This window comes from Tursiops truncatus, chromosome 20 (genome assembly GCF_011762595.2).
Source record: "Tursiops truncatus isolate mTurTru1 chromosome 20, mTurTru1.mat.Y, whole genome shotgun sequence".
NCBI classification, from domain to species: Eukaryota; Metazoa; Chordata; class Mammalia; order Artiodactyla; family Delphinidae; genus Tursiops; species Tursiops truncatus.
In genome coordinates this window covers 1,112,328-1,123,188 of record NC_047053.1, presented here as the reverse complement: position 1 = coordinate 1,123,188, position 10,861 = coordinate 1,112,328, and the positions used below count along the sequence as shown (strand labels likewise).

The window sequence follows — 10,861 nt, the reverse complement described above, 5'->3', positions numbered from 1 at the left end:
CGGAGGCTTCCCCATGCTCTGCAGCCAGGGCCCTCCCCTCTCCCATCCGAGCCTCAGGGGGAGACAGCTCGACTCTGGAGCCTGCCTGCCTGCCTTTGACTCTCGGCCAGGCCAGTTAGTGGTTACTTGCTTCACCTCTGCCTCAGTTTCCCCACGAAGACAGGACGTGACTGTCTCACGCTACCATGCCTCCCAGATGTGTCTCCTGTGTTCTCACCCCATGCCAGGCCGGGCACCCTGGGGCTTGGTTCCCTCTGCTTTGGCTCTCCCCACGTCCACCTGGAGTTCCTGTCTTTCTGGGTCTGGGGGCCACAGCAAGGTCTGATTCTCCTGCCACCCGAGTCTTCCCACTCTGCCTCCTGGGGATCGTTACCTCTGACGAGGGCTCGACCTGCTGGTGCCACCACTGAGGCACCAGAACAGCTGTTAAAACATGAGCCTATGCCTTAAGGCCCAGGTCCTGAAATCCCGAAGTCCTGCTGTTCAGTTATCCAATGCTGTGTAACAAACCTCCCAAAACTCAGACCTCAGACACCATCCAGCTCAGGAGTCTGCATCGTGGCCAGGGTTGGGCCAGGAGGTTCCTCCCGGTTCCATGCGCTTCAGCTGGGGCCTCACTCACACGGCCCACTTGCATTCTGAAACCCGAAAGTCCTCTCACCTGGGCAGAGCCTCTAACTGGGAGCAACTCCCGGTGCCTGGCATTTGCCTAGTACACAGTAGGTGCTTAATAGGTACTGAATAAGTAAGTAAGCCCCTCCTCGGACACCTTGGCTCCAGCCAATTATGCCCCCACACACCTATCCAGCCCTCCTCTCCCAAGCCTCCCCTCCCCGACAAGTTCCCCAAAGCACTAGCACTTCCCATCAACATTCATTCATTTATTCTTCCATTCATGCGACAAGTATTTTTTAAGCACCTACTCTGCGTTAGGCATTGTCCTAGGCTTTGGGGGAAAGAGTAGGGAACAAACACTGTTTTCTCTGTTCAGAATGTTCATTCCCCTTCCCTCCATCTATTCCTATAGCAAACTCCTACTCATGGTTCAAAACCCAACCCAAACATCCCATTCCCTGGGAAGCCCTTTCCCAGCCTTCTCCCTCCCCAGCCGCTGACATGAAACATCTCTCTCCCTCTACTATACCATTCTCAAATATTGTGTGGCCCACCCAGTGACGGGGTCCTGGGGTTAGGGCTACCCAAGGAGTGTGGGGTAGAGGGGCAGGGGCCCGCAGGGAGAGGTAAGGACAGATGTCTCTGCTGGAGGCCCAGGTTCCCCTGAACAGAGCTGGCTCTGTTTGTTTTTTTTTTCAATGCAATTTATATAACTTTGTAATTTTAACATAATTTCAAACTTATAGAGGTCGCAAAAGCAGAACAAAAAATTCCTACACACCTTTACCCAAATTGGCTACTTATTAACATTTTGCCCCCTTTGCTTCATTACCAATGTAATTTTATAAACACGATAATGCAGAATAAAATGATTTCATAGCAATTATAATTAATCAGTATTTTTTGAACCTCCTGGCTCCTCCCTCAGACTCATTTTCCAGTCACTCAACAACCACATGGAGAACAGGCTGCCAGGCGTACCTTTTATTTGCACAGAAATGACCAAGAGTCAGGAACCCAAGCTCAGCAGCAGTGCAGGGGCACCTGACGGGCGGACATGTGAGGGGCCGGGGCAGGGACATGGGGCAGATTTGAACATCAGACCCCAAGGAAAGCAAACGCAGGTTCAGTTGGTCTAGGCTACTGGTGTGGGGCTTCCCTGCCACAGGGGGAGTCGGGGCAGGGCCACAGTGGTAGGTGGCAGGAGGCCCCACTAGTCAGTCTTTGGAAGTCCCTCCTGCCATCTGACCCAAGTTTGCACACTGCAACTCCATCCCAACTCTGGATCAGTCTTCTCAGGTTCCTGGGGGCTTGCGCCATGCCACCTACTGCCTCTTGGTCTCCCCTAAGGTTCTGGCCCAGTAACTCCCCTGGGACCACACAGCAAGCCTCCTGGCACAGGGCAGCTGGGGGCTGGGGGCTGGGTCAGAGCAGTGTGATCTCGCTGGGGGGCAGCGTGAGCCGCTTCTCACGGGCACTGAGCAGGTTCTCCACGTGCACGGCCACCACGCGACACAGCTCCAGGCCCTGTAGGAGAGACGGTGAGAGGCCCAACACTTCCCAGCTCTCACCTGGGGTGAGATGTGGCCGGGAGAGGGGAGAGAGATGGAGGCCAGCCTCCGGCGGGACTAGTGGGCCCCACCCTCATCCCCACCCCCCCAGGGCCCTGGGTGGCCCGCGAGCAGCTAGGGGGAGGAATGCCAGGCTGCAGGTGGGAAGGGGTGAGCCGGGAGGAGAGCAGTGCACCTGCCAGCTCTGCTGCATGTGGCCTGTGTGACCTGAAACCAGTTACTGCACCTCTCTGAGCCTCAGTGGTCTCACCCCTGGGGGCTCGGTTTACCAGGGCCTGGCTCTCGGAGCCATGGGGAGGATGCTATGAGATTTTACTACACGTGAATCCTCTAGACTTGACACCTATTAGCCCCATCAATAAATGGTTTCTAACCACGTGCTGCTGCCGTGGTTACCACCTGGCGCCCACAGCCTAGAATGAGCTGTGACCCAGCCTCAGGGCTCCCACCTGCTGGGGGCGGGGCAGGCAGCGGGGACTGTGGAAAATTGGTCTCTCAGACCACCGCCAGTGCCGGAATCTCCCCAGGCGCTTCCTGGGGGCTGGGAAGCTGCCCAGAGGGAGGGTAAAAATAAGCAGGACAGCACTTACTGGGTGGCAACTGAGGACCAGGCACTGTCCCAAGAGCCCCCCATGTCCCACCCCTCCCAGTCCCTGCAGTGTCCCTATGAGTCAGACATTCTTAGAGCCCATTCCACAGGTGAGGAAACTGAGGCCAGAGCCCTGAAGCCAGTTGCCCCAGACCTCACAGCTGGGGATGGTGGGACTTGAACCCAAGGCCACACCCTGGGGGCCACCTCGGCTAATGAGATCAGAGTGGGCTCCTCCCCACCTGCCATCCTCCCACCCACATGCTGCAGCACTCCAGGCCTCACTGGGAATGCTGCCCCACTTGGCAGGTGTGGAAACTGGGGCTCAATAAGAAGCTGGGCTGCTTCCAGATGCCCTCACACAGCCTGTCAGAGGTAGGCGGGATCACTGCTGCACTCAGACATCACCTGCTCCTGGAAGCCCTCGCTGATTACCTCCTGGATAGCACGGGTACACCCTCCCCGCACTGATCACGGTTCATTAGAGAGGCTTTGATATCTGCCACACCCCTGAGACCTGGGGCTCTGTGGGGGCCAGGGCTGGAGGGTCTGCTCAGTATCTCTGCAGCTAAGTGCAGAACCTGCTGCGTAGAGATGCTCACTGGTTATACATTGAAAGAATGAATGATTAATTAATAAATGTGTCCTCTACACATGCATGACAGAGGCAGAGCAGAGGTGGCAACGCAAAGAGGTCGCGGGTGGGGAGGGTACCGGGAGCAAGCGGAGAAGCCGGAGAGGCCTCCTCCTCCACCCACTCACTTCCTGAGCACCCACTACAGCCGGGCTGTGCTAGGGACACCGTGGGGACAAGCTGGACACAGCCCTGCCCTGCCCCGCCCTCTCGGGGCTGACATTCTAGTGGGGAGACAGACAATCTGGGAACAAATAACTAAGGGATTTCCAAGCCATATGAGGGCTGCTGAGGCGGAGAGAGTGAACTATCGGGGAGGAGGGTCAGGGTAGGCTTCTAGAAGGAGGTGATGTTTGTGCTGAAACCCGAACAAAGGGAGGGAGGGAGCCCCGTGATGCAGGCAAGCGTGTCCCAGGTAGAGGGGACAGTGAGTGCAGTGGGTCTGGGGTGGGGAGGGGGGCAGGTAAGCAGAGGGGAGGGATGAGAGCGGAGGCCACGGAGGTAATCAGAGGAGGGGGCAGGGATGGGAAGGGCTGCTGGGTTGGGGGCCCAAGGGCCTTCAAGGGTGAGAGGTGAGGGCAGAGGCCTGTTGGTCTCCAAGGGCAATGTTGACGGGGTCAGGGCAGGAGAGAGAAATAAGGGGCTGTCTCAGCAGAGCTGGCTTTGGACGCCTCATGGTCAGAGGGGTGCCGGGGTTGGGGAGGGGGGACCGGACTCAGCACCAGTTAGAAGTCGTCCAGGGGAGGGCTCTCCAGAAAAGGGGCCCAAGGGGCAACGGACGGGCAGGCCCGAGGAGGTGGGTTTGCTGTGGTGGGAGCTCAGACTGGGGGTTCTGGGAAGCAGGCTGAGCCACAGGTAAGGCCAGGGTGGGGGTGACCTCAGCAGGAGCAGGACTGGGGAGCAGTGGGAAGCACACTGATCCCGGGGCGGGGGGCTCCTCCTTTAGAGGCAGGGCTGGGGCAGTGGGAGCCCCTGTCTCGTGCCCTGGGATAGCAGCCCCACCAAGGCAGGCCGTGCCGTGAGAAGTGGTCCTGGGCCCACATCTTGAGTGGGTGCAGTGGGCCCAGACGTGTGGGCCCAGCCCCGATTCTACCCCTGCTCTGGACCTCAGTCCCCTCTCTCCAGTGGGCTGAGAACTCTGGTCCTGCCCCATCCCCGGGCACTGCGAGACTTGGACTTGACTGACCTAGAGGTCAGCCACAGCTTTTAATGAGCCGCCACAGTTGCTGCAAACAGGAGAAAGGTCCAGGGCAGCTGGGCCTTGGCCTCCCTGTCACATGGGAACCCCACTCTCCACCCCTCAACCTCAACAGTCCATCCTCCGAGCCTCAGCCCAGGTGAACGTCCTCCAACTGCCTGGGTCCTGCCCTCCCACCAACCTTCTATGGCTCCCGAGTGCCCTCAGGAGGAAGCCCCAGATTCTTAGCTTTATATTCAAGGACCCTTAAGACCTGCCTTCCCTGGCTGTGTCTCCCCAATTCCCCATCAAACTCCTCACTATTCTAAAAACAACCTGGGCCCACCCTTTCCCATGATCCCACCATCAAGATGCTTCTCTGGTAGACCGCCCTCATGACCCAGAGTTCTGTGAGGTGTTGGGTTAGCTCTGTCCCCTGCACTGGGCTGGATGTTCCCTGGGACACGGCTAGGACCTGACCCATCTCGGAGCCAGACCCAGAGAAAAGCCTGGCGAGCGGAATGAGGGAGTGGGGGTCCGGGGGACAAGCTGGGCTGCCAGGCGGGGCCCACCTGCTCCAGCTGCAGCTGCATGGTGCGCTGGGTCGCCACATCCCCCAGTGCGATCTCCACGTACGGGTAGCTGGAGCTGGCCGTGGGCCGCTGGGTCCTCGTCGACTGGATCTCCTTCAGGGAAAACTTCACCATCAGCTCCTGGGGGAAATGGGGGCAGACAGGTTTGGGGGTGCGACAGTCTCACCCAGCCTTACCCCACCGCTGGAGGTCAGATCCGTAGGTGGCGTGACAGCTCAGCTCGGTTCGAGTACTAGTTCCCCAGTGACTTGCTGTGTGACCCGGAGCAAGCTACTTTACCTCTCTGGACCTCAGTTTCTCACCTGTGAAATTATTTCAACAAATACTGCTGCACGCATGTGCGGCGTGCCAGGCACTGCTCTAAATGCTTGCGATCTAGGGATGCAGGAAATGCCTTCACATCGAGGCTGCTTCTTCACACCCGCCGCTCTTGGTCTGGAGCTTTCTTTCCGGCCCCAGGAGCAAAAGCTTCCCACACAGGGACAGCCAGAGTGATGGGAGTCAGCACCCCATCACGAACAACAGGCCACAGCAGACAGACAACCCAGCTCCCCGACCCGCACGATGGGGGGCATCCTCTGAGGGCCGTGCTCCCCGCTGGACCGAGCGCCAGTCCCCACAGCAGGAACCTGCTTGCTAACACGCTCCTCCCCAGGTGCATCCCCCAGGGTACGACCCTCCTCCCGGTCTCACTTCCTCGCTCCAGTGTTTCCACGTAAGCTACGTGCCCTGGAGCCCTCATCTCAGGGCCCACTCCCGGGGGAAGAACTAAGAATAGGGGTAGCAGATCCTTTTTGTCCTGGACTGAATTGTGTCCCTCAAATCCATATGCTGAAGCCCTGACCCAGCACCTCAGAATCTGGAGACAGACCTTTGAAGAGAGAAGGTTAGGGTGGGCTCCCATCCCACGGGACCACTGTCCTTATGAGAAGAGGAAATTGGGACACACAGACCCCAGGGATGTGCACAGAGAAAGGGCCATGTGAGGAAACGGGCAGGACGGCCATCTACAAGCAAGGAGAGAGGCCTCAGAGGAAACCAACCCTGCGGGCACCTTGATCTTAGATGTCCACCGTCCAGAACCACCGGGAAAACAATTTCCGTTGCTGAAGCCCCGCCAGCCCCGCCCCGTCAGCCCCAGCGGACCAACACAGGCTTTGAGCGTTGGCCTGTGTTTCACCTCCTTTCACATTGACAACAGCCCTGCATCCCAGGTGAGGCAGTGAGGCTCGGACAGGCAAGGAGCCTCGCCCAAGGTCACGCAGGTGTAAGCAGCGGAGCTGGACTTCCCATCCCCTGGGGGAGGGGCGGGGCGGGGCTGAGGCCACTCACGTGGGTCTCGGTGCTGAGGAAGTTAAGGCCATTCTGGTTGACCGCAAGGATGCAGGGGGCGGGCACCGCGCCGTTGCTGCAGCTCTGGACGAAGAAGAAGGAGGAGCCGAACATGGGCGAGGCGCTGAGGAGGCCTGGGGCGGGGGAGGGGCGGGCAGGTGACGCAGGCGCCTCAGTGCCGCCCCCCACCTGCTCGGGCGGCCCCTCCCGCCGGTCCAGCTGCCGGCCTCAGGCCCCCCTCCTTCCCTGCCGGGGCCCCCAGCCTAGATGGGGCCCCGGCGAGGACTTCCGAAAGCTGGCACCAAAAATGCCTCTGTACAGAGGCAAAGGTGCCCCCACCCCGCCCTCCTCAACCAGGCCCCCACGGTTCCCTCCCCAGCCCGGACTCCTTCTCACCCAGAAACTGGGCGCGAGCCTGGTGGGGGCTGAGCGCCTGCATCTGCTGCCGGTGCTGGCCGAGCAGGCTGGGCCACGCCGAGGCGGCCACAGTGCGGTAGAGCTGGGCCGGGATGTACTCCTGGGCCTCGCGCCTGGCGTGCAGGGAAAGGCCGCTCTGAGTGCCGCCAGGCTTTACGCTAAACCTCCTGGACCCCCACTCACTGCGGAGTGAGGCTGACTCAGTGCCTGGGCACACAGCAGGTGCTCAATAACCGCTGGCCAGTACCACTAGGCTCCCCGTTTGCAGAGGAGGGAACAGAGACTCTGAGAACTTTACCAGCCAGTCCAAGGTCACACAGTGACCGGTCTGGGCCGAGGCTTGAACCCAAGGTGCGTTCGTCCTTTGTAGCCCCCGCCCCAGGGAGAAGCCCAGGCCAAAGGGGTGAGAAGCACACGCTGAGGGAAGTATCAGGGCAGCAGAGCAACCACCAGTGGCTGGTCAGAGACGGAGGGCACAGAGCACTGGGCCCACCAGGCCAGGCCTCCCCCTGACACATGCTGGATCCCCTGGGGCAGCCCTGTGTCTCAGGACATCTGAAAAATACCAACAAATACCGGTCCCGGCTGCCATGGGCTGCACACTGGGGAAGGGGGAACGTCAGGGGAACCCCTCAAAAGACCCTCCAGGCAATATCTTTCCTCTCTGCTCTGCTGGGTAAGAGCCTGGCATCTGACCCAGTCTCCCCAGGTCTGGATCCTGGTCCTACCACCTATTAGCTGGGGAAGCCATATCCCCTCTCTGGGCCTCGGTTTCCTCATCTGTAAAAGGGGTAAAGAAAGTGTGGTTGGGGACTTCCCTGGTGGCGCAGTGGTTAAGACTACGCCTGCCAATGCAAGGGACACGGGTTCGAGCCCTGCTCCAGGAAGATCCCATGTGCCGCGGAGCAACTAAGTCCGTGCACCACAACTACTGAGCCTGCGTCCTACAACTACTGAAGCCCGTGTGCCTAGAGCCCGTGCTCCGCAACAAGAGAAGCCACCGCAATAAGAAGCCCGCGCACCGCAACGAAGAGCAGCCCCCGCTCGCCGCAACCAGAGAAAGCCCACGCGCAGCAACAAAGACCCAATGCAGCCAAAAATGAAATAAATAAATAAATAAATAAATTTATTTAAAAAATTAAAAAGTGCGGTCGGGGAGATTAGCTGAGACAATGTGTGCAGAGTGCCTTGCAAAGAGTAGGAAGGCCACAACTGTATTTCTCCAGCGCTGGGATGATAACTTTCTGTGCTTCCTGCACTTTCCCCTTAAAATGACAGCACAGAAAGAGAGTTGGGTGCTGAGCCCTTACAGTGTGCTGGGCACCGGGACATTCTCTGTCCACACTCCACTGCCTTCCCTACGCTGGTTCACACCAGGGGCTCTCATAGTGTGGCCGAGGGTCTGGGAGGGCAACGCGACTCCCTTAAGAACCTGAGTGGTCATCTGCTCTCCCCTCTCGTTCCCTCACAAGTGCACGGTGGAGTCCGCCAGAGGCTATGTGACACGTGAGATCACAACAGACTGACAAAGAGGCAGAGACAGGCATCCAGCTGCCGTCTGTCACGCCAAATGGTACAGAGATTTGCAGAGTGTCAAACAGTGCCGCTCTTCTCACTGGAGTTTTTGGGAAAATACACTTGTGTTTTCATAACTTATTTATATTAATGTGTAATGTTACCTTCCACTATTTGTATTATAATTATCACATATATGCCTTTATATTAACACGGGGTGTCCTTATTTTTAATTACTTACTAAGTCAATATTTTAAATCGTTTCTCAGTTTTAATTTTGAATAGTGTAAATATATGAATAGATACAACGCACAGAAACAAAAGCCCTTTGGGGTCTTATTTTTAAGAGAGTAGGGGACTTCCCTGGTGGTGCAGTGGTTAAGAATCCACCTGCCAATGCAGGGGACACGGGTTCAAGCCCTGGTCCAGGAAGATCCCACAGGCCACAGAGCAACTAAGCCCGTGTGCCACAACTACTGAGCTTGTGCGCCTAGAGCCCACGCTCTGCAATAAGAGAAGCCACCGCAATGAGAAGCCCAGGCACCACAACGAAGAGTAGCCCCTGCTCGCCGCAACTAGAGAAAGCCCGTGCGCAGCAACAAAAGACCCAATAGGGCTTCCCTGGTGGCGCAGTGGTTGAGAATCTGCCTGCTAATGCAACGAACACGGGTTCGAGCCCTGGTCTGGGAAGATCCCACATGCCGCAGAGCAACTAGGCCTGTGAGCCACAACCACTGAGCCTGCGCGTCTGGAGCCTGTGCTCCGCAACAAGAGAGGCCGCAATAGTGAGAGGCCCATGCACTGCGATGAAAAGTGGCCCCCGCTTCCCACAACTAGAGAAAGCCCTCACGCAGAAACTAAGACCCAACACAGACAAAAATAAATAAATAAATAAAATTAATTAAGGAGCCAGATTTAAAAAAAAAACCCAATGCGGCCATAAATTAATTAATTAATTAGTTTGTTAAAAAAAAAAAAAAAGAGTAAAAAGGCCCGAAGATGGAGAGCCTGGGAAGACTGATGTCTCGCCTCTTCGAAAACATCAGTTTAAAGGCTGCCTGATGCCCCACAATTTGTTTTTTAATATTTATTTATTATTCAGGCTGCAGTGGGTCTTAGTTGTGCCACGCGGGATCTTTTATTTTTTTTAATTTTATTTTTTTAATTAATTAATTTATTTTTGGCTGTGTTGGGTCTTCGTTGCTGTGCACGGGCTTTCTCTAGTTGCAGCGAGCGGAGGCTACTCTTGGTTGCGGTGCGCGGGCTTCTCATTGCGGTGGCTTCTCTTGTTGCGGAGCAGGGCCTCTAGGCGCGTGGGCTTCAGTAGTTGTGGCACACGGGCTCAGTAGTTGTGGCTCGCGGGCTCTGGAGTGCAGGCTCAGCAGTTGTGACGCACAGGCTTAGTTGCTCCGCGGCATGTGGGATCTTCCCGGACCAGGGCTTGAACCCGTGACCCCTGCAGTGGCAGGCGGATTCTTAACCACTGCACCACCAGGGAAATCCCTCCACAAGTTTTTTAAGGAATTCCCTGTCGTCAGAGATTGTAGGTGACACCACGGTGAACGTTTCCATGGCCAGATCTTTCTGCGGGGCCATGTGTATTTCCTGGACCACAGGGTGTGTGTCCCGAAAGCTTTTTGTCACTCCGTTTGCTCTGAGCTATTACTACCAGCTGGAAGTGACCTGTCTTGCCCGGAGGTGGGGGCCCAGCTGGACGGGCTGGGCTGGGTGGGTGCTCACGTGCTGGGCAGGTAGAAGTGGTCCCTGGCTCGGTGCTGCAGTGCGGCCAGCTTGGACACCTGCTGCAGCTGCTGCTCGCCGGGCTGGCCGGCCGGTATGCTGCTGAACAGGCCCTTCAGGTAGTCGGGCAGCACCTGCGGGGGACGGGGTGAGGCAGGTGAGGGTCCGCGGGCGGCCAGGCACTGGGCAGGCAACTGGGGAGGCGCAGACACAGACACTGAGTGGTTCCAGCCCCACTCACTTCCGGGGGAGGGTGGCCTGTCACTTCCCTGGGCTTCTGGGAGGAGTGACACATGACGGTGAGCTGGGAGGGCTGTGGCTGGGAAGCCACAGGACCCCGGGAAGCACTGGCACCCGCCTGCAGCATGCAGAACCTGGGGTCCCATTTCCACAAGTCCTCCGGCTGCCGCTGGCTGACCCTCAGGCACAAGAGCCCAGTGGCCGGATTTGGACTCGGAACGGTCGCAGCTGCGGCACCAGCTCCAGAGAAGCATGCGCTCTCTGTCCAAGCACATCCGCAAGTGTCGGCACAAGAGGAAGAACCAGGCTTTGTTAACCCCACGACCCTGACTTAGACGACCAAGTCTCAAAGGGGAGGAGCAGCACCACAAAAATGACAAGGCCAGGCAAAGCCTTTCAGCGAGGGACAGGCCAAGTGCACAGCGCGCGAGGAGAGCC

General features: G+C 57.7%; 1 protein-coding gene across 1 annotated transcript in view; it reads right to left on the bottom strand.

The window, feature by feature from the left end:
• Positions 1–1,584: 1,584 nt before the first annotated feature.
• Positions 1,585–10,861, bottom strand: part of MYO15A (myosin XVA) — a 52,710-nt gene continuing 43,433 nt past the window's right edge. The window contains exons 61-65 of the mRNA XM_073797069.1: positions 10,184–10,317; positions 6,908–7,041; positions 6,512–6,645; positions 5,159–5,299; positions 1,585–2,142 (exon numbers count right to left, since the gene is read on the bottom strand). Coding sequence (XP_073653170.1) covers positions 2,041–2,142; positions 5,159–5,299; positions 6,512–6,645; positions 6,908–7,041; positions 10,184–10,317 — 645 coding nt within the window. The 3' untranslated portion in view covers positions 1,585–2,040. The remainder of the gene's footprint in view (positions 2,143–5,158; positions 5,300–6,511; positions 6,646–6,907; positions 7,042–10,183; positions 10,318–10,861) is intronic.